The 24350-nt window shown below is 37.5% G+C and overlaps 1 protein-coding gene across 1 annotated transcript in view; it reads left to right on the top strand.

The window, feature by feature from the left end:
* Nucleotides 1-2821: 2821 nt before the first annotated feature.
* TNKS (tankyrase) overlaps nt 2822-24350 on the top strand; it is a 179164-nt gene continuing 157635 nt past the window's right edge. The window contains exon 1 of the mRNA XM_068531939.1: nt 2822-3528. Within this exon, the coding sequence (XP_068388040.1) occupies nt 2856-3528 (673 nt within the window). The 5' untranslated portion in view covers nt 2822-2855. The remainder of the gene's footprint in view (nt 3529-24350) is intronic.

Genomic DNA, 24350 nt, shown 5'->3' on the forward strand with positions numbered 1-24350 from the left:
CTGTGGTTGCAGAAGAGGCATTGCACAGAGCATCAAACAATAAGTGGACTTAGTAGATTGGAGCCACTACCAGTGAACGTGAATGTGGAGCAGATTACTGGGAAGCATATGAATGGAATAAACACACCAAGTCTAATTGAAATATGGAGACTGCACAAGTTCACGATTGTGTAATTTACAAAGTGTGTCCTTTGGGGGAAAAACAAACATCACAACACGGTCCAGAAGGTGAGTGACCTTTGAGTTGGTGGCTCTTTCCTTTGTAACAACAACATGGCTTAAGAGAGTGCTATGTGCTCACATTTTTATACCACTTGGACATGATTTTTCTGAAAACATTTTTGAAAATGGTAAGATGCTACACAAATTTGATCTGCAACAATTATTGGAAACAGTCAGGGCCTGTATGAAATCTTGAATTTTCAGATGAAGAAACACTTCAACCTGATTTTTCTTTGCCTAAGATTCCTGTTACATGTAAAATAGTGGCTATTTATTTCTAGTCATTATCTTTGTCGTAAAGGAAGTTGTGAGGAGAGAGCTACCGATAGTGGCTATTAACACTTTATGTATGACACGTAAGAGCATGAAACTAACAATCAAGGTGTGCTTACAAAACACCCAGGACTTCTAATCCTCACGACAATGCTACAATAAAATCATAATTTTAGAATGACAGAGCTGAAGCATATCTACCAAGACTAGCCAACTAGTAATCATTAGAGATGTGATTCAATCCCAGGTTTGTTTTACTATAAGCTTTGCTCTTTTCACGAGGGTATAGTGCATCACTCATGGAATTGTTTAGCTATAAAAGATCAGGTAATGATATCTGCTTTTTCATGTTTAGAGCTCAACATTAGTCCATATAAACCCAAACCTTATAAATACTTAATGTTAAGTACTTTTACTACTTTCCAGTGGAGGGGAAAAAAGCAATTTCCAATTGATTGAACGCATTTTCAGACACAGTTTACCAGTAGGATAGCTTCAGGCAATTCAGCCTTTTTATCTCAACCAGCAGAAACTTTAAAATTTATTTTGTACTGATAAACAGACATGCTAGGTGCATTTTGAATTCGGGTGAACATTACTACTTCTTGTGATCTATGAGTAACTGGCCATCAGGGTACCAGGTGAGATAATTCCTATGCTTCCCATTCAGGGAGACGGTCATAGTCAAGGGGGCACAAGGTGAGTTATGGGCATCTAATGCATCATGTTGATTCACTCCCACTCCTCAATGCCACCCTCTGTTGTGCATTATGATTCAAAACCAGGAGAATGTGTGTTGTGGACAGATTTTAGTTACACCGATGGAGTCTTCCTATCCAGCCACACATTTGTCAATATGTGAACAACTGCACAAATTTATAAAACACATGGATAATGTTAGAGTTATAATCTGCAACCCCAGACTAGATGACAATAAATGTCACTCATAATATTATGTTCCTGACCTTGTTGTATTTAGATGGTAGTCCTAAAGAAACTTTCCTATTTATGTGGATGGGAATATTAGCATCCCATTAATTATACTTCATAATAACATGTGAAAGGACAATTTATCACATAGTTTAGTATTCTGCGAAGCGAAATTTCTACTGGACCCATCTAAATCTTGGGTTTTTCTTAAGACACAGAAGCTCCATTTGTGTCCACTCTCTTGGAATAATGCTGCTTGTCTAAATTTCCAAAAGGCCTAGTTTACTATTGAACAGGAGGCAGGAAATGGAGACCTTACTGAGATTATCCCATTCATTGGTACATTTCTTTTGATGGTAGACAATAAAAGTAGGTATAGGCAGAGGAAAAAGAGAAAAAGTAATTGTTGAAGAATGGCTTCTGAAGGTGAGTGATGGATGGAGAGCAGTCAGGTTTTTATCTTAGTTTGGGAGGGGGAGGGAGGAGGGATGAGAGGAACAGACATGAGGTCAGCTAAAAAGAATTCAAAAGAAAGGAACATATTCGTAATTATTTGGGTCAAGCTTAAGGTGAGAAATAAAAGTACAGAGATAATAGAATAGAAAAAAACCACAATTTTAATAGTTAACATTTATTGAACTATTAATTCCATTTTGCAGAGGGGAACCTGAGACACAGAGGGGTTAAATAGCTTGTCCAAATTTACACAGCTCGTTCACGACAGAGCTTGAATTTCAATCCTGGCAATCCGAACCACTATTTTAAAATGGGATATTAACGAAGTACAATACATAAAGTGAGAACTCTCATAGAGAAGGGATAGAGAGACCAAGGGATTAACTGGGGGGCGGGGGGGACGGGGAGGGAAAGAAGACTGCATTTCAAAAAAAATTTACCAATGGGCTAATTATAGTTGTGTTTTATTAACGTACGGAGCACTTTGTATATGTTAGCTCATTTAATCCCGCTAACAATTCTGTGAGGTAGATACTAGTCCATTTTTCAGACAAGGGCACTTGATATTTGATAAACGACACATACCTTGCACAGAGTTCCACCTCAATAGCAGGCTCTGGAGCAAGAAAAGGAAGACTGAAGAAGACCTGGCAACTGAATGGAACAGGGCAAGGTAAGCAGGCTGAAAAGTGAGAAAGGCAGGAAAAGCTTCCCATTTAAGCCTAGGCTGGCTCCAGCTTTCAAATCTCCCCAGCCAGCCCGCCAAGGAGTCACAAAGCCCGCCCCTCAGCCACAGGGCCACGCCCCCTTCCGTGGCGGTTCTCGGAGCTCCCAATACTTCCCGCCCACTCTTTGACCCCGCCCACCGCTCCAGCATCATTTCCTGTGCGCTGGGTGCTAATTGGTCCAGCAGTCGGAAGTGAGGGCGGGCGGTGGGGCCGTTGCCGCAGTGACAGTGCTGGGGGAGTCCGAAGATGGCGGCGTCGCGTCGCTCTCAGCATCATCACCACCATCATCAACAACAGCTCCAGCCCGCCCCAGGGGCTTCGGCGCCGCCGCCGCCACCTCCCCCACCACTCAGCCCCGGCCTGGCCCCGGGGACCACCCCAGCCTCCCCTACGGTGGGTGGCCTGGCCCCCTTCGCCTCCCCGCGGCACGGCCTAGCGCTGCCGGAGGGGGATGGCAGTCGGGATCCGCCCGACAGGCCCCGATCCCCGGACCCGGCTGACAGTACCAGCTGTTGCAGTACCACCAGCACAATCTGTACCGTCGCCGCCGCTCCCGTGGTCCCGGCTGTTCCTGCCTCATCTGCCGTCGGGGTCGCTCCCAGCCCAGCCGGCGGTGGCAGTAACAATTCACCGTCGTCCTCTTCTTCCCCGACTTCTTCCTCATCTTCTTCTCCATCCTCCCCCGGATCGAGCTTGGCGGAGAGCCCCGAGGCGGCCGGAGTTAGCACCACAGCAACATTGGGACCTGGGGCAACAGGACCTGGGCCAGGGGTCCCAGCAGTGAGCGGGGCCCTCCGGGAACTGTTGGAGGCCTGTCGCAATGGGGACGTGTCCCGGGTAAAGAGGCTGGTGGACGCGGCAAACGTGAATGCTAAGGACATGGCCGGCCGGAAGTCTTCTCCCCTGCACTTCGCTGCAGGTCAGAGACTTTGAATTGTTTTTTAAGGGTTTTGGTGTTGGGGACGGGGGTCCGGGTCGGGAAAGAAAACAAGTTATGATGAAACAATGGGGGCGTGGTTATGGTTATTCAACACTTCTCGGGAAGACTTGAGGTTCCTTTCTTTAGGTGGTGCCTGGGTGACGGGGGCGTGGTAGGGGAACGTGTGAATCCCTTCTTTTTAGTGTTTGCACAGTGATACTTGTACTCATCCCCAAACTCCTTTACTGGTAGTCTCAGGATATGGGTATACTTAAACTTTTTCAGTTACGAGTGTGCAGGAATAAAGTTAGATCTGAACAGTCTTAGAGTAGTTTTGTCGTTTGTTTGCTAGTTCATTTCGTTTTTCCAAGAGTAGGTCCCAGGAGGACAGTATAGACCAAAAGAAGTTTAATGTAACTCGACAAGTGTAGAAGTAGCTATCGTACGTAGTCTTAGTGAGCCAGTGAGAGACATAAATGAAGTTAGTGAAACTTACCCCCCCCTTTTTCAAGGAGTTTACAGTCCAGTTGGGTAGATCGAAAGGTGCCGGTATGAAACAACTGGAGAAGACTATTTGGATGCATTATGTGATGGCGGAAGAAATATAGGCTTTGAAGTTATGGACGCTGCTGTGAGTTGTGTAACAGACAATTTACCTGATCTCAATTGCCTCCATTTTCTCTTGGGCAAAAGTGAGATACTGAGGTTGTGTGAGGATTTAGTGAGAAGCATCTGGCGCGTAAGTTCTCCCCCCAAAATGCTAATTCCTAAACACTGGACCACTACACACTTTCGTCTTTTTTTTTTTGAGCAAGTAGTTGACTATTTTCTTCTAAAAACACATAGCATATTTTTATAAAATACAGAGAAATATAAAACAAGAGGGACCATAATCTCACTGCCTAGATACCTACTATTGATGTTTGTAAACATAAAGGTAGGGCTTCCCTGGTGGCGCAGTGGTTAAGAATCCGCCTGCCAATGCGGGGGACACGGGTTCGAGCCCTGGTCTGGGAAGATTCCACATGCTGCGGAGCAACTAAGCCCGTGCGACTGCGCTCTAGAGCCTGCGAGCCACAACTACTGAGCCCGCGCGCCGTAACAAAGAGTAGCGCCCGCTCTCTGCAACTAGAGAAAGCCCGCGCACAGCAACAAAGACCCAACTCAGCCAATAAATAAATAAATTTGTAAATTAAAAAAAATAAAGGTAATGTTATATACATTAGAAACGCTACATTAAAAATGTATATGTTGTATGTACATTGTAAAATTAATGTAGTATAGAAATATATACAATGAAAAAGCACCACCCACACAAACATAAAAGATAATACCCTGAAGCTAACTTCTGCTAAGTTTCTTGTTGTGTTTCTAATATATCAGTCCTTCAGTTTTTTCTGTTAATGGTAAAGCATATGTTAAGAACCTACTAAATACATTATTTATTTTTACCACAACTTGGAAAATATTTTTATCTTCACTTTATAGATGACACAAGTGGAGCACATACTGCTTAAATAAGCCCAAGTTCACCAGAAGTAGTGGAACCTGGATTTAAACTTTGATTTTAGAGTTTGTGAAATCAAGTTTAAACAATTATAACTTATACTAGGTTTAAGGTCACTTTTCTTTTTTGTGAGTAATTTTGATGGAGTTTCTACTTTGGCAGTGTTTGGGGGGAAGAAGTAATTGGGGGCATATACTCCAGGAATAGTGTTCACACTTTTTTTTTTTTTTTGCAGCCCATACTTAGCAGTATATTGTCACCCACATACAAACTGAATCAAAATTTCAGGAAACAATTCTATCCCTTGCTACATGTGTTGCACTCTGATATTTTATATCCTATTCCATTTCCTTTCTTACAAATGCTGTTTGTGATCCCATTAATGAGTCATGATCAACAATATGAGAAACACTTACAGGAAATCATTATTAGATGGCTGGATCCATTCTTGAAATGTAGCCGCTACTGTTAGGAATGTAGTGAATTGAATCATAAACAGGCTTCCATTTAAGTAGATGCATGCTCACGGTGTTGCTTATTTTAGATGAAAAATCATTTCTTTTTCTTTAGGCCAAATGATAGATCTATAATGAATGAAACGAGACCTTTTGCTTTTGCAGACTTTATTCCATATTTGACTATTTTAACACATTGTTTCACAGATCTTGTCATTTCTCACAATATTGCATTACAAGTAATCACTAACAGGTGATAGCTAGTTCTATTAATTTGGGTAATAATATACTTATTTAGGATTAGTCACACATAAAATAGTGCTTATCTCCCAAATCACATCTTCTGTTTGCCACAATAGTTACTTTATATTCTGTTTTAGTTTTATGTGTACCCAGATAAGCTAGAAGACAAACAGTGAAACAGTCCAGTAATTATGTTGTAGTTATGAGAACCTAATCTTGAACTGGCTTTTTTAGAGAAAAAAAATAATTTTTTTTAGTTCAGTGTGGAAAACAGAACAAAAACAGTAAAACTCTCCATGGTCTAAAAGCACAACACCCTGTCGTCAATTCACCATGCTTTCATGTTTGTGTTCCTAGCACTAAAGCATTAAAGCTTTGTTAAATCTAGTCTTCTCCATCATGTGTAGCCTGGATAATTAAAAGTAATTCTCAGTTGACTATTAGTTGGTTAGAACGCTAGTCACTGAATGTCATGGAAGAGCTGTTTGAAAGATAGGAAATTGGTACAATCCCTTGGATGGAAAGGTTTAAAAATTGTAGTTCTTTTGTTGCACAAATCTTTTATTACTTATCATAGGTTGGTGTTAAATAGTGACACAATTTTCAAGTGGCAGGTAGTCCTTACCCTTATGGAGCTTCAGTCTAGGGGGGAAAATTAAATAACAACAACAACAAAACCCCACAAAGTGTATAACCTGGAGTGACAGGAAAAGTACACTATACTCTCTTTTGGAGCAGGCAGTAAGGACTCTTGTCCTGATTTTAGATCATTTAAAGAAGTCTTTCTAAAGAGATTGTTTAAAACAGGGATTTAAAGGATGAGTCCAAGCTAGCCAAGCAAAGATGGGAAGGAAGAATGTTAATTAATGCCTTTATTTCCATTTAAATATAAGTATAGTTCTATATAATGAAATGAAACCATTTTTAAGGCTCTCTGAAGTGGTATGAGCTCATACTCATATTTAAATCCTTATGCTTTTTTTTTTAACCATAATTCTTTCCAGCAGCAGAATTAAGAATCCTTTCTATCCCACTGTGGATTGTGATAATTATTAGTTTAAAATGTGGCTTAGAGACAGTATTAATAATGGAATCACCCTATCCACAACTAGAAACATAATCTTCAGTTTCCACTGTTGATACAGGTTCTTAAAGTACTATTTCTAATACCTTCTTAAGATAGCCATATCAAAATGATCCGGTCTTTTATTGTTGACTAGACTTTATATAAGACTTTTTCTTCTAGAAGTAAGATCCTTGACCATGGTTTTCTATTTTTCAAAGGATAGTAGTCAAAGCTTTAGAAATAGCATCAATTTAGAATGATATATCTCCTGAGTTCAGTTCCTAGTAGTGACATAATTTTGTTAAAGGACCAGTGTATTCTGATGACGTCTCTTTTTAAAGAAAAGTTCAGATGAGGTCTTTATTAAAAAATAAAAATAAAAAAGGTTTAACGAAGCATTGAATCCTGAAATTTCACGGTATATACTTTAAATTGAAGAAATTTTGAAATAGGCTTCCTGGTTAACTTTAATGGTTAACATTAATTAACATATGACTTGAATTAGGACGTGTAATATGAGGTACTTCAATATAAAAACCAGCAAAATATGTAGGGCAGTTTTATGCTTTCTTTTGATTTGAGTGGTTTCTACATCAACACACATTTAACTATGTAGAGGTTGCCTCACTCATTTCTTTTTCTCCTGATTTTTTTCAGCATGTCCATGCTTGTCCCTCCTCCCACTTCACTGTACAAATGTAGTTTCTAGTAAAAAAAAAAAAAACACTATGTCCTCTAAACTGTTGCCCATCAGTGGGTAAAAAAATGAGTCAGAATGCTTCAGTCCTGAAATGGGAATCTTTCTATACTTTCCATTGTCTGACAAGGTCCTTGATTATACTATTTTATTTTATTTTATTTTTAATATCTTTATTGGAGTATAATTGCTTTACAATGGTGTATTAGTTTCTGCTTTATAACAAAGTGAATCAGCTGTACATATGCATATATCGCCATATCCCCTCCCTCTTGTGTTCTCCCTCCCACCCTCCCGATCCCACCCCTCTAGGTGGTCACAAAGCACCGAGCTGATCTCCCTGTGCTATGCAGCTGCTTCCCTCTAGCTATCTGTTTTACATTTGGTAGTGTATATATGTCCATGCTACTCTCTCACTTCATCCCAGCTTACCCATCCCCCTCCCCGTGTCCTCAAGCCCATTCTCTACGTCTGCGTCTTTATTTCTGTCCTGGCCCTAGGTTCATCAGAACCTTTTTTTTTTTTTTTTTTTTTTTTTTAGATTCCATATATATGTGTTAGCATACCGTATTTGTTTTTCTCTTTCTGACTTACTTCACTCTGTATGACAGACTCTAACTCCATCCACCTCACTACAAATAACTCAATTTCGTTTCTTTTTATGGCTGAGTAATATTCCATTGTATATATGTGCCACATCTTCTTTATCCATTCATCTGTGGATGGACACTTAGTTTGCTTCCATGTCCTGGCTATTGTACATAGAGCTGCAATTAACATTGTGGCACATGACTCTTTTTGAATGATGGTTTTCTCAGGGTATATGCCCAGTAGTGGGATTGCTGGGGGTTGTATGGTAGTTCTATTTGTAGTTTTTTTTTTTTTTTTTAATGTATTTATTTATTTATTTATTTTTGGCTGTGTTGGGTCTTCGTTTCTGTGTGAGGGCTTTCTCCAGCTGCGGCGAGTGGGAGCCACTCTTCATCGCGGTGCGCGGGCCTCTCACTGTCGCGGCCTCTCCCGTTGCGGAGCACAGGCTCCAGATGCGCAGGCTCAGTAGTTGTGGCGCACGGGCTTAGTTGCTCCGCGGCATGCGGGATCTTCCCAGACCAGGGCTCGAACCCGTGTGCCCTGCATTGGCAGGCAGATCCTTAACCACTGCGCCACCAGGGAAGCCCCTATTTTTAGTTTTTTAAGGAACCTCCATACTGTTCTGTGTAGTGGCTGTATCAATTTACATCCCCACCAACTTGCAAGAGGGTTCCCTTTTCTCCACACCCTCTCCAGCATTTATTGTTTGTAGATTTTTTGATGGTGCCCATTCTGACTGGTATGAGGTGATACCTCATTGTAGTTTTGATTTGCATTTCTCTGATGATTAGTGATGTTGAGCATCCTTTCATGTGTTTGTTGGCAATCTGTATATCTTCTTTGGAGAAGTGTCTATTTAAGTCTTCCCCTTTTACCTTTCATTTCTCATAAGGCAGGAGTTAGGAAAGTTTTTCTATATATGGCCAGACAGTAAGTATTTTAGGCTTCACGCCCTCTGTGGTCTCTCTTTAAACTGTGTCAACTGGTCAGCTCTGCTTTTGTGCCATGAAAGTATCCATAGACAATACATAAATGAATGGGTATTGTTATATTCCAATAAAACTTTATTTATAAAAATAGGTGGTGGCCATATTTGGCACAAGTGTTGTAGTTCGCTGATCCCTGTCATAAGACATTGTCTGTAGTATTTTTTTTTTCATTTTTGTTTTCCTTCTTGTTTAGTCTTTACTTCTGGAATAACCTTTTCTTTCATTTTGAATTATTTTCTGAGTTCTGTCATCTTATTTCTAATTCATATATGCTAGTTTTTCATATCTTACATCATTTTCACATTGTCTTTTAGCTAATATTGAAATAGTAGAGCATAATTTTGTCTTTTTTGGGCATTTTCTTCTAGTATATTGTCTATAGGGATGCTATTCTGCTCAAATTCTTCTTATAAGAACTTTGCATGGGATTTGACCTCATTTTTTTCCTACCGCTCATTTTTACAGAAATTAATTGCTAAGTAATTTCAAGGATAAAAATAGAGGTCTGAGATGTTGAGGGTAACTCCCCTTGTCATTCCTCCTCATGTTGGATATGCAGGTCTGACCTAGAATAGATGAAGTCTCACAGGAAGGTTTGCAGGATCATCTCTTACAGTAGTAGCATTTAAATTATGAAACATCATTTTATATCTTAGTTTATATAGCCTACATGCCACTTTCTAGAGAGCCTTTACCAGAGACATTGTGCTAAGGGCATTTTATAGATAAGATGTCTTCCTCATAGTCTATTTACATAGAAGTTTTAATTACAAGAAGTTTAGTCACCTGCCTTATTTTTCCTCCCCTGGGGCATCCCTTTTGTTCCCAAGGAACTGAATAGGTTACAGGCTAGGTGTGCCTTCCTTCCAAACCAGATGTGATTCTTTGGCAGTTAAAAGGCCAGAGAAATATATCTGGAGAATAGAAGACATATCTTTAAGGACCAAGTTGTGAGCGTAAATATGTTTTAAAAAAATGGTATCTTAAGCTTAGAGCCCAGGAGAAGAAAAGTGGTCAAGGAATGTAAATCATGCTAAGAAAATGTATTTTATTTTAGTATTAGGTTTTAGGAAGGAATGAACATCATCATGAGTCTTGTGATGAAATGCAGTTGAAAACACTAGAGTAGCTTATTCTTAAATGTGTTTAATAGCCTGCTTTTGCTTCATGGACAAAGAAATGTTTCTGGTAGTTGATTGTAAAATATGTGTGAGATACGATTGAAGACACAAGAACCTCTTAAATTCTTATTTTTCCTGTATGTCAGGGTACTTGAAGTTACTTTGGTCTATGTTTATTCTTCTGACAGGAACACTCAGAAACGTGGGATGTAGCTCTGATCTTGGGGGGCCTAATACCTGTATCGTCAATGTGGATTCCTAATAAGAACTGAGTAGTGTGGGTGTTTTGGGGATTTATACTAAAGCCTAGGTGCTCAAGATAACTTTGAGGTTCATTTTCTAAAAATCATTTGATTTTGAGTGATTGAGGAAAGTTATGAGTGTTTTGTTTTTGTGTGCCTACTGGGTTTTCCTTTTAAGGCTTCATCAGATATTCAGGATTGCTTTTCCCTGCAGTGAATTGCTGGGTTCTTTGTCAAGTGGAAACTTGTTTTGCCTGTTGGTTCAGGAATCTGTGTATAAAATTAAAATTAAAGTAGTGTGAGCGTAAACCTTTTTTTTTTTTTTTTTTGAGACTTCTTTTGGAATGTATCAGCTCCCTATTCAGTTAAGATTTGTCATTTTTTTTCTTAATTGTAGAAAAAGGGGAAATAAAGTGATGTAAATTTTCCTCTCCCTTTTGCCTTTTCAGTAGAACACTAAACTAATGATTGGTGGCAGATGTTTGTTGGTTTGTTTGTGTGGACTTGCAACTTTTTTCATTGCGGTAGATTAAAAAAAAAAATGAAGCAGACGAACTTTATTAACTACAAACTGAAAAAAAAAATTGTTTTAAATTTACTGATTGACCAGATGTTTGAAGCCAAGGCCCCTGTATCATCAGGTATGGTTTAAAAATAACCTAAACCTCCTGATGCCCAGCTGTAATGCTTTGGAAAAACTAGGATATATGTATGTATATTATGAGCCATAAAGATCAGATGCCTTCATTCTGGTATATCCACCAACCATAGAAACCATTTTGACGTTCTCATCCATCTTGTTAATAAATAAGATATGCAGTTCTCCATTTCCAAAACTCAGGTTGTTCTCATGTTGACAATGGAAAATGGGTTTTTTAGAAGGAAATGACATGGGATTACAGTTGATAGCTACATTTTAGCTATTTTTTTCTAATATCTTGAGAAGAGATGCCAAGCTATGCTTTTGTCTTTGCAGGAAAATGTTCTCTTTTGGAAAAAAAGAAACAAAAAAACCTTTTGGACTAATTAAAAAACTTTTAGCAAGCTATCAAAAACTTGGTTGCCCTTCCCCCCCCAAAAAAATCCACAGAATTTAACATTAGGAAAGTGTAGCTTTTGTTACCTTGTTGGAATTTTATGAAAGCAGATAAATTTGAGGTAAATAATAGAAGTTCAGTGTTTAATTTAGTGAAATGTTCATGGTATGCGCTCTATAAATATTTGAGCAGATGAACTTTGTAAGTTAACACTTCTGATTTCTTATATTCTGTCTTTCTTAAATGTGTAAATGGTAATTCTTATATATTAGTCTAGTTCTTTGTCATCAAAGTGCTTTCACTGCTCTGTTGGCATATAAATGAATAAATTTAGTATTGATATTGTTGCTAAATAATAGTAAAAACTAATGAAAATAACAACAGAAAAGCTTTCAAGTGAATTTTGCACTTTCCCTGTGTTATTTAATCCTTAACAGCAATCACACGAGACAGGTTTTAACTCTGTTTTACAGATGAAAAAACCGAGACTCAGGGTGTCTTGTCTAAGGTCACATAGCTGTTAAGTGATGGAGCCAGATTTAAACCCCTATCTGACTGTCCTAAAATTGTTTGGGTAATCCTACTCAAATAGAAAGTTGGTAGCAGTAAGAAATCAACTCTTTTGAGTCATTTTATAATTTGACAGTTTGTTATTGCCGTCTCAAATTTGTTTTCTGAAAATAAAAGTAATTGTACACATTTTGGAAAGTTCAGTAGAAAGTAGTTCATCATCTCAGTACCCCAGTGCAGCTAATAATAGTCATTTTGGCATCTTTTCCCCTAGCTTTTTTCCTAGGCATTTAAAATAAAGCAAAACTGCGTATAGATGCTCTCTTAAAACATGACTAGGATTTGATTGAGACCGTGCTTTTAGTAAGTAGGCTGTTGGAACATTTGTGATTAATAGAATATTGGACCCTGATCTTTTGATCAGTTGCTAATTAAACATAAAAAGTGTGATTGGAAGTAATCTTTGAAGAACCTCATAGTTTAATGGAAGAAGGATATCTTAGCAATTCCTTTCTTTAAAAAACTACTTAAATCTGTTAAAAAATCTCAAAGATAAGCTGCTGTATGCTTTGATTCATGGAAGCAGTCAAGAAAAAAGCCATTTTGAACAGTAAATAAAGCATATGGGAGTCACAACAATTTGAAAGTTTAATGCCCCTGAACTGATAGTTTAAAATGGCTAAGATGGTAAATTTTATGTTAAAGGTATTTTACCACAATTAAAATTTTTAAAATGGGGATGGATGTCTATCATAGTGTGCATTATGGTCTCTCTATTGTCCTTAGAGAGAACTCATTTCTTAATATTACCAACATGAAATATGGAAAGTAGCATATTTAGCAGCGCTACGTTGAGGATACCCTTTCATCTCTTTTGTTAATTCACATTTTTGAGAGTCATTGTGGTCCTTTGGCAGTATGAAACTAAGTATTCATGAGGTGTTTATGGAAATTCAAAAGAACTTCATGCAGCTTGTTTAATTAACAGTCATTGAGACAATTTCATAGTGTGTTTTCCCCCTTTGGTCTGTTTTTTCAGGAATCTGGCATGAATCCTAAGGTTTTATAGTAGTTCAATGACAACTCAATAAATATAAGTGCTATAAGGAGCAAAATGATGGAATGGCATCAGTTCCTGCCCTTGCAAAAATTTATAGTCAAAATGCAGTAGTTCTCAAACTTTTCATCTCAGGACTCTTTTACACTCATAAAAATAATTAGAAGAGTTTTTGTTTATATATATTATATCGATGGAGATTTATCATATTAAGAATTAAAACTGAGAAAATAAAAAAATAATAAATTCTATTCTATGTTAGAGTAAATCACACTTTCAATGAAAAGTAACTATTTCCTAAAACAAAGATTAATGAGAAGAGAGGCATTATTTTACACTTTGCTAGTCACGTTAATGTCTGACTTAATAGAAAACAGGCAAATTCTCATCTGCTTCTGCATGCCATTTGTTGTGCTTTATTATGTAGATTGAAGTATATTTAGAAAATCCTGCTTTAAACAGATAGGTAGTTGGAAAGGAAGGAATATTTTAATAGCATTTTCAGATAATCTTAGAATTTTTTGTTTGATACTACACCCAGACTTGACAAGTAGTAGTTTCTTAAAGGTTAGTTGCAATGTGGAATCTGAAGCCATATCAATAAATTTTTCATACTCTGTTATGTATGAAATGAAATCCATTGGTCTATCTTATATAAATGGATTTTATAGCTATACACATTTAAGTATCGAGAAACTGTTAAGCTCATGGTGGCAGATGCAAGTTTTACAAAATTCTCATTTTTTGCTTGAAAGCTCAAATTTTATCATTGGGAGCAAATACTGTTTGTTGTTTTCCTTGAGGTGACAGGCTCACTTTGTTCATTCTTGAGAAAATGTTTACCAAATACACAGGTCAGACTGAGCTCAGTCTCATAAGTGTTGTTCCTCAAGACAACCATACTTTGGTGTGTAGCAGAAGTGCTTGATGTGTATTTCTTATTTTGCCACAAGAATACTAAAAAAGATATCTACTCAAGGGTTGGAATTTAATAAAATTAATAATATTTACATTTTCATGAAGGACATTCTTAAGTGAAACTGGTGGCTTTTTTTTTTTTTTTAAACTGTGAGGGCCTGGCGGTGAAAAATTCAATGACTAATATATGTCCATATATGTCAACTCTACAGAATACAATGACTGTATAGTTTGGTGCCACTGTTTTGGTTCATGCCAAGATGCCAGCAGTTTCACCTACCATTGCTTTTGCACTATCATGAGCACCATGAGTACATTTTCCAAATGTCCAACACGTGATGTTATAAGATCTTGCACTATAACTGTCTTGACAGTAAGAAAGCTAAAATCATCTTAATATTATTTTGTAAATGGTTTTGACTTCTCAGACCCCCAGAAAGTGTCTCAGGGACCACCAGGGGTCCATGGACCACACTTTGAAAACTGCGGAGCTAATACAAATAGATATTAATTTTGTTAACATTCTTTTGAGAATCTGATAATAGGTATGGACATTTTCCCCAGAAAGATATACTTAAATAGCAAATTTTACATGTAATTTTCAGAGGATTATAAACTTCCAGAAGCACTAGAGCTATGGTTCTCAAACTTTGCATCAGAGTCACCAGGAGAGCTTTGTTAAAACAGGTTGCTAGGCCACACTCCCAAGTTTCTCATTCAGTTGGTCTGGAGTAGTCTAGGAATTTGCATTTTTGTGTCCATTCTCTTTGGTACTTCATGAACTCTTATTAATCTGAAATTTTACATTTTCCTTTAATTATGAGACATCCTGTCATTATTTCTACGTATATCTTTCCTCTCTTCCAATCCTCTGTCTTACCTGTTTCTTCTCATTCTCTGCTTCTGTTTATCCCTTTCAGATATTTTTTTTTTAAATTTTTATTTATTTATTTATTTATTTTCGGCTGTGTTGGGTCTTCGTTTCTGTGCGAGGGCTTTCTCTAGTTGTGGCAAGCGGGGGCCACTCTTCATCGCGGTGCACGGGTCTCTCACTATCGCGGCCTCTCTTGTTGCGGAGCACAGGCCCCAGACGCGCAGGCTCAGTAGTTGTGGCTCACGGGCCCAGTTGCTCCGCGGCATGTGGGATCTTCCCAGACCAGGGCTCGAACCCGTGTCCCCTGCATTAGCAGGCAGATTCTCAACCACTGCGCCACCAGGGAAGCCCCAGATATTTTTTGGGAAAGTTCTTCTACCAGTTTTTCCTCAGGAATTTCTCCTTTGTTTCTATTATTATTCAGTCAATTTATTGTATTCTTTATTTCTCCTGTTATATTTTTCATGATAATGTTTCCAGTTGGTTTTACTTGGTAGATTTTTGTTCTCGTGTTTTCAGTGTTCTCCAGTTTTTCTCTAGCAACATTTAATTTGCCAATTTTAAATGTCTTTTTTTGGTCTGTTAATTCTGCTTTCATTTGCTCTTTCATGGTACTTGCACTCCTCAGACATCTTATTATTTTCTGCTGTGAGCTTATATTCCCTTGGAACTAACAGCTATTTGGGCCAATATTTCCTTTGTTTGGGAGGATGAGGTTTGATGGGGGTCCGGTTTAGGACCGGTGAGAAACCTGTGTTCTAGGTTTTGGTTCTCCACGTGGTCTGAGGCAAATAGGGACGTGCCTCAGGGTAGAGAGGCTCTGGATGGTGGTTACATCCTAGTTGTTCAGGATTTCACTGAGCAATTACACGAGGTGAGTGCTATCACCGTCGTGTAATTGCCTAATTGGGAGTCCACCTGTACTTTGCTTCCCACCTCAGCCAAGTTCCAGTATTTTACCTTGAGGTTACCCCTTCTCTTTTGGCTAGAGGTGTGCTGTAGATACTGCTTTCATATTCCACAGCACAGGGGACAATGTGATAATGTTGAGGAGTGAAAAGGACACAGATCACTTTCCTCTGGCCTATCTTCTGTCCCAGATAACTGATCTTCTGCAATTAAGCTGATGTTTCTTCCCACAATGGCACCCAACCATTTTTTTTTTTCTTCCCAAGGAGGAATGATTTCTTACAGTGTTTTTTTGTTTGTTTTGTTTTTTTTAGCTGGACTCTGGGATTTGTCTCTTACCCTTTTGCTTCTGGTGATTTCCCGATGTTTTTGGAAAAACCACACATTTTAAACTGTGCTTGCTAATGAAATACTTCTTTTATCTGAGTATAAATGTTTTCCTTTCTAAATCAGGTTCTAGAAAATGGAAAAATTAATTGGTCAGAGTCCACCTTTGACAAATGAAAAATATATGCAACTTCATTGCTTTATAGAAGTTATTTTGTAGTTTGTTTTCTAAACTGTTATTTTAGAAATAACAGGGAATATACTCTCTTCTAAGTCTTAACCATGACTTCTGATCTAATGAAGTGTAAAATAGTTCTTTATTTAAAGGCTAATAGAGTTAGAAGAGGAAGCAATGATGACTAATGTTAAGTAGAAAATGCATGTTTCTTTGTCATAGAACATTTCTTATAAAGTAAGCAGAAATCTATTATTAGGTACCTACAGTTCTGTGTATATTGGACTGCATAAATTTAACCCAGTGTATAGAAAACCTTTGACATTTTAAAGACTATATCACAAGACTTTAAAGACTTTCCCCAACTCCCAGCTTAGAGCATAATACTGTGGCATATAATTTCCTTCATAAAAAGTAGTAAAACTGAAAACTTTAAAAGACTAGAAGATAGGCCTGTACAAAAAAGTTAGTAGAATTACCCGTCATGTTAAGATGGGTCTGCTCTGCTAGGTACTCCTAATTTTGAGGCTGCCTCCTGCACATCAGCCAAGATACAGGTGTGATTCAGATTTTTTTTCTTCCAGTTTCATTGAGATATAATTGACATATAGCACTGTATAGTTTCAGATGTACAGCATAATGATTGATTTACGCACATCATGAAATGAGTACCACAATAAGTTTAGTGGATATCTGTCATCTCATATAGATAAAAAATAAAAGAAAAAGAAACAAATATTTTTTCCTTGGATGAGAATGCTTAGGATTTACTCTCTTAACAACTTTCATATATAACACAGAGCAGTGTTAATTCTATTTGTCCTGTTGTACATTACATCCCTTGTACTTATTTATCTTATAACTAGAACTTGTACCTTTTGACGATTTTCATCCAGCTCCCCCTCCTGCCACCCCCCCACCATCTCTGATAACCACAAATCTGATCTCTTTTACTATGAGTTTGTTTACTTTTAAAAATATTTATTTATTTAAATTTATTTATTTATGTATTTATTTTTGGCTGTGTTGGATCTTCGTGCTGCGCGTGGGCTTTCTCTAGTTGTGGCGAGCGGGGGCTGCTCTTCATTGCGGTGTGCAGGCTTCTCATTGCGGTGGCTTCTCTTGTTGCGGAGCACAGGCTCTAGGTGCACGGGCTTCAGTAGTTGTGGCTCGCGGGCTTTAGTAGTTGTGGAGCATGGGCTTATTAGTTGCTCAGCGGCATGTGGGATCTTCCCGGACCAGGGCTCAAACCCGCGTCCCCTGCATTGGCAGGCGGATTCTTAACCACTGTGCCACCAGGGAAGTCCTTGTTTACTTTTTAAATACAATTGACCCATGACATTATATTAGTTCCTGGTACACAACATAGTGATTCGATATTTCTATACATTACAAAATAATCAGTTATCATTTGTCACTATACAAAGATATTACATTGTTATTGACTGTATTCCCTATGATGTACGTTTCATCCCTATGATTCATTTATTTTGTACCTGGAAATTTGTATCTCTTAATTTCCCTCATCCCCCAACTCCCTTCTCCTCTGGCAACCACCTGTTTTTTCTCTGTATCTGCGACTCTGTTTCTGTTTTGTTATATTTGTTCATTTGTTTTGTTTTTTACATTACATGTAAGTGAAATCATAACGATATTTGTCTTTCTCTGTCTGACTTTATTTCACTTAGCATAATACTTTCTACATCCATCCATGTCACAAATGGCAAAGTTTTCTTCTTTTCTTATGGCACAGTAATATTCCTCTGTGTGTGTGTGTGTGTGTGTGTGTGTGTGTGTGTGTGTATAATACCTTCTTTATCCATTCATCTGTTGATGGACACTTAGGTTGCTTCCATGTCTTGGCTATTGTGAATAATGCTGCAGTGAACATAGTGGTGCATATATCTTTTTGATTTAGTGTTTTTGTTTTCTTCAGAAAAATACCCAGAAGTGGAATTGCTGGATCATATGGTAGTATTTTTGAGGAACCTCCATACTGTTTTCCATATTGGCTACACCAGTTTACATTCCTACCAGCACTGCAGAACAGTTCCCTTTTCTCCACATCCTCACTAACACTTGTTATTTGTTGTCTTTTTGATAATAGCCATTCCAACAGGTGTGAGGTAATAGCTCATAGTGGTTTTTTTTTTTTTTTTTAAATGCAACATAGAATCATTTTGCAATTTTTATTTTTATATTTTTTAATTTTTTGGCTGTGTTGGGTCTTAGTTTCCGTACGAGGGCTTTCTCTAGTTGCGGCAAGTGGGGGCCACTCCTCATCACGGTGCGCGGGCCTCTCACTATGGCGGCCTCTCTTGTTGCGGAGCACAGGCTCCAGACGCGCAGGCTCAGCAGTTGTGGCTCACGGGCCCAGTTGCTCCGTGGCCTGTGGGATCCTCCCAGACCAGGGCTTGAACCCGTGTCCCCTGCATTGGCAGGCAGACTCTCAACCACTGCACCACCAGGGAAGCCCCATAGTGGTTTTGATTTGCATTTTCCTGATGAATAGGGATGTTGAACAACTTTTAATGTGTTTCTTGGCCATCTGTATGTCTTCTTTGGAAAAATGTCTGTTCAGGTCCTCTGCCCATTTTAAAAATTGGGTTGTTTGTTTTTTTAATGTTGAGTTGTATGAGTTTTTTGTATATTTTAGATATTAACCCCTTATCAGATACATCATTTGCAAATATCTTCTCCCATTCAGTAGGTGGCCTTTTCATTTTGTTGATAGTTCCCTTCATTGTGCAAAAATTTGTAGTCTGATGTAGTCTCATTTGTTTACTTTTGCTTCTGTTTCTCTTCCCTGAGGAGACATATCCCTATTGCTAAGACTGATGTCAGAGAGTGTACTGCCTGTGTTTTCTTCTAGAAGCTTTATGGTTTCAGGTCTTACATTTAAGTGTTTAACCATTTCGAATTTATTTTTGTATATAGTGTGAGAAAGTAGTTCAGTTTGATTCTTTTGCATGTAGCTGTCCAGTTTTCCCAACATCATTTATTAATTTTTACTTCAGTACAATTATAAGTTACTGTGTTTAATGAACCTTTAGAGATGCTCACGGATATCTGGAACTACTGGTATTAAATTGGTGAATGATGACTTTGTTAGCTGGGAAAGAAAAGTTACTTTAGGAACCTAACAGCTATTGCATAAATGTGTCATGGCTGAATTTTGTTTCATTGAAAGTAATTTTATTGTCATTGTTAAGGTTTTTTTTTTTTTTTTAAATGTTTTTACGGGGGTGGAGGTGGATTGGTATGCTTAAGAAAGTAACCAGGTTATTCTGATATTTTAGGTTCAGGTTTTTCCTAATGTTTTTTGAGAGAACAGTGAACACATCTCATCTGTCACCAAGTACCTTTTTATCTTCCCCAACTTACTTTCCGTTATTTCTTCTGTGTCAGGAAAATAGATATTATTTATATATATATATATTTATATATATATATTTTTATATATATATACATAAAGTTCATGAGTTATTTTTCTAGACAGTCCCAAACTTATTTTATTGTTACTTCAGTCTTTTGAGTATAATTTTTTTGCACTTAAGGAAAAAAATTATAAATAAGTAAATGTAAGAGCTGCAGTATAAATTTTCTCTTTTATAAGTGTAAGTCGATGAATTTAGCAGTTCAAATGATATACAGTGCTTGTGGCTTTGCTGACAGTCCAGTTAGGTCGAAAGAGTCTTTAAGCTATGACTTTGCTACTGTAAATAAAAACATCACTTTTTAATACTCCAAACACTTTAGGTTTTTCTCCTTTTATTAAATTTTAGAATGCATTGTTGTTATTTACAAGATTTAATATTGCCCAAGATTGATCCTTTGAAGCTTTAAGTTTAAGCAGTTTAAAATGCTGAACACAACTGAAACAAATTACTGTCTCTATAAACTCAGACCTAGTGAATAGATACCAGTGACCTTACATTTGATATTGAAACGTTTTTGAGTGGTTTTAATTGAAACTCTAACATTAGAATAAGAAAATTGTTGTGTATATTGGGTTTAGGTAATGTGTTATGAATTTAGGTTTTCCTCCAGTGCCAGCACAATGCTTTCCACATAGTATATTTTAAAATTTCTTTGAGTATGTGAAATAATGTAATTGTTTCTCCTACTGCTTAGGGGAAAGAATGTGCTGAAATTTACAAAAGAGGTTCCTATTACTTAGTTTGGTTGGGGAAGAACAATTCATCAGTGTGAACTTTTTATTGCTACTTGCTTGCCCTGCTCAAATTCAGACTCTGTTACTTATGACTCAGAGGTTCTGCGTGATCTGGTTTTACTGACCTTTCCTAGTGCACCACTGCCCCTTCCATCCCCAAAGCAATGAAAACCTTAAAATACCCAATAATCCTTGACAGATATGCATAGGGTATTAATGGAGAAAAACACAAAATAGAAGAACATAGGAGACCTCAATTGAAGGAGAGGTATATCATACACATGGATTAGAAGACTCAGTATTTAAAATTTTCAACTTTCCAGAATTAATTCTAATCAGTAAGCTTTAAAAAAAACCAATTTCCAACAGGCTTCTCATGGAACTTGAAGATATTTATATTGAACATCAAAAAACAGTAATAGCCAAGATAATTTTTTAAGAGGAGCAGAGTGGATTGACATTGCCCTACTCAATGTCTAGGCTTATTTTGAAGTTAAACTATTGAACAAACAAACTGATGGAAGAGAAAAGATATGGAAAAAAATAAAATTAGATCTTTAACTCACACCATACTTACAAGATCTAAATGTGAGAAGCAAGATTATAAAAGTAATCTAAAAGAAAATGTAGGAAAGTATGTGAATAGGAAAGATACTTTAAAGATCACATAGGAAGCACAAACCATGCTTCCTATGTATGTAGGGAAAGATTGTTTAAGTTTAAAACTTGTATGAAATCAGACACAATGTAAACAACGTTTAAAGACAAGCCATAAACACAGAGAATATATTTATAATGCATATAACCAACACAAGATTGGTGTTCAGAATATATAAAGAACTCCTACAAAACAATAAAAAAAAGACAAATGAAAAATTGGGCCAAGATATCTGTCTGATAGCTGACAGATGAAACTTGAATTGTCAGTAAATATATGAACAGATGTTTGTATCAATTTGCATGGATTCAGCTATAGATATTCCAGAACTCAACTAACAGAAACTTAAAGCCTAAGGACATTTATTTCCTGCTTGACAAGTCTCGAGGTAGGAAGTTCAAGAGTTGGTCCAGTACCTTATGAGCATAGGAAGGATCTATGCCATTATTTTCATAATTCTCTTGACCTTCTCATCATGGTTTCAGTGGCTCCAGATGTCACCACCTTTTATGAGAAATTTTCTAAAAATAGAGAGGAAAGGAGAGAAGAGAAAGGGACCCTCTTCCTTCATACACCTTCTCTTAATGGGGAGAAAAATCTTTTCAGAAGTTTCTAGATTTTCCCTTCTGTCTCATTGCCAGTCACTGACAGAGGGGAATAAAATCACCTTTCTGGCTTAGAGGAATCAGGAGTCACTCCCTGGACTGGGGAAAGGATTGCCTTCTCTTAGCATATATTGTCTGTCCAATTCCTGAGCAAAATTGAGTTTCTGTTTGCCAGCAAGAAAAGGGGATAATTAGAAAAAGCATTTGACAAAATTCAAATCCATTTATTTTTTTATTTTTTTTTAAATAGTAATCTTTTTTTTAATTTATTTATTTTATATATTTTTTATTTTTGGCTGTGTTGGGTCTTCGTTTCTGTGCGAGGGCTTTCTCTAGTTGCCGCAAGCGGGGGCCACTCTTCATCGCGGTGCGCGGGCCTCTCACTATCGCGGCCTCTCTTGTTGCGGAGCACAGGCTCCAGACGCGCAGGCTCAGTAGTTGTGGCTCACGGGCCTAGTTGCTCCACGGCATGTGGGATCTTCCCAGACCAGGGCTCGAACCCGTGTGCCCTGCATTGGCAGGCAGATTCTCAACCACTGCGCCACCAAGGAAGCCCTCAAATCCATTTATGATAAATAGTCAACAAAGTGGGTATAGAGGGAACATAACTCAACATAATAGAGGCCATATATGACAAGCCCACAGCTAACATCATACTCAATGGTGAAAAGATGAAAGCTTTTCCTTTAAGATCAGGAACAATACAAGGATGTCTGCTCTTGCCACTTTTATTCAACATAACATTAGGAGTCCTAGCCAGAGCAGTTAGACAAGAAAAAGAACTAGAAGGCATCCAAATTAAAAAGGAAGAAGTAAAATTGTCACAATTTGCAGATGGCATATTATATATAGAAAATCCTAAAGGCTCCATCAAAAAGCTTTAGAATAAGAAAATTCAATAAAGTTGCAGGATATAAAATCAATACATAAAAATCTGTAGCCTTTCTTTGCACTAATAATGAACTATCAGAAAGAGAAAGTAGGAAAACAATCTGATTTACAATTGTATCAAAAAGAATAAAATACCTAGGAATAAATTTAACCAAGGAGGTGAAAGACCTATATATTGAAAACTGTAAGACATTAATGAAAGAAACTGAAGAAGACAAATAAATGGAAAGGTATTCTGTGCTCATGGATTGAAAGAATTAAAGTTGTTAGAATGTCTATACTGTTCAAAGCAATATATAGATTACATGCAACCCCTATAAAAATTCCAATGGTATTTTTCACAGAAATAGAACAAACAATTCTCAAATTTGTATGGAATCACACAAAAGACTCCAAATAGCCAAAGCAGTCTTGAGAAAGAAGAACAAAGCTGAAGGCATCACACGCCCCGATTTCAAACTACATTACAAAGGTAAAGTAATTAAAACAGTATGGTATTGGCATAAAAACAGACACATAGATCAATGGACAGAATAGAGAGCCCAGAAATAAACCCATGCATATATGGTCAATTAATTTATGACAGGAGCCAATAAAATATAATGAGGAAAGGACAGTCTCTTCAATAAATGGCATTGGGAAAATTGGACAGCTACATGGAAAAGAATGAAACTGGACCACTGTCTTACACCATACACAAAAATTAACTCAAAATGGATTAAAGACCTGAATGTAAGACCTGAAACCATAAAACTCCTAGAAGAAAACATAGGTGGTAATCTCCTTGACATAAGCCTTAGTGATGATTTTTTGACTCTGACAAAAAGCAAAAGCAAAAGCAACAAAAGCAAAAGCAACAAAAGCAAAAATAAACAAGTGGGACTACATCAAACTAAAAAGCCTCTTCATGGCAAAGGAAACCATCAACAAAATGAAAAGGCAAACTACTGAATGAAAGAAAATATTTGCAAATGATATTTCTGGTAAGAGGTTAATATCCAAAATATGTAAAGAACTCATGTTGAAAACAATGATGGAAGAATGTGTGTGCGTGCGTGGGTGAATTGAAATTGAGTAGTCAGTCAAAGTCTCTCCTAGTTGTTATCTTTTGGCTGAGAATTGGATGACAGAAGGAGCTAGGCATGTGAAGATCTGGGTCCAAGGTCTTCAGGCAGAGCACACAGCAAGTGCAAAGTCCTCTAGACTGAAATAAGTTTGTCATATCCAGGGAACAAAAAGTGGAAGACAGGGTTAGTAAAGCTCAATGAGATGGGAGAGGTGAGAGTGGCCAGCTCACATAGAGCCTTGTTAGGTCATAAGGAGATTTTAGTAATATTTTATGTGTGTTATTGGAATCCATTGCAGGATTTTAAGTAGGGAAATGACCTAATCTGATATGTGCCTTGAAAAGATCACTCTGTTTACTCTGTTAAGGATGAATTGTCGGGCAGCAGCTGTGACAGTAGAGAGACAAACAGAAGGTTACGTACTGAAGTCTAGACAAGAGATTGTGGAACTTGAAACCAAGCTGGTGGCACTGGGGAGTAGGCAGATTTGAGATGTGTGTTTGGAAGTACAGTTCACGCATATCAGGACTGAGGGAAAGAATTCTTCAACAGTAAAACGAGGGTAATGGTATCTCTCACAGGGTGTTATCACAGGAGTTAATGCTTGTCAAGCATTTGGCATACTTCTTGACACACATAAGAGCTTACTAAATGTTAGCTACTTAGCATTATTATTGTTATTTTTATTGTTGTCAAGAATAGGGCATGT

Source organism: Eschrichtius robustus, chromosome 21 (genome assembly GCF_028021215.1).
Source record: "Eschrichtius robustus isolate mEscRob2 chromosome 21, mEscRob2.pri, whole genome shotgun sequence".
Lineage (NCBI taxonomy): Eukaryota > Metazoa > Chordata > Mammalia > Artiodactyla > Eschrichtiidae > Eschrichtius > Eschrichtius robustus.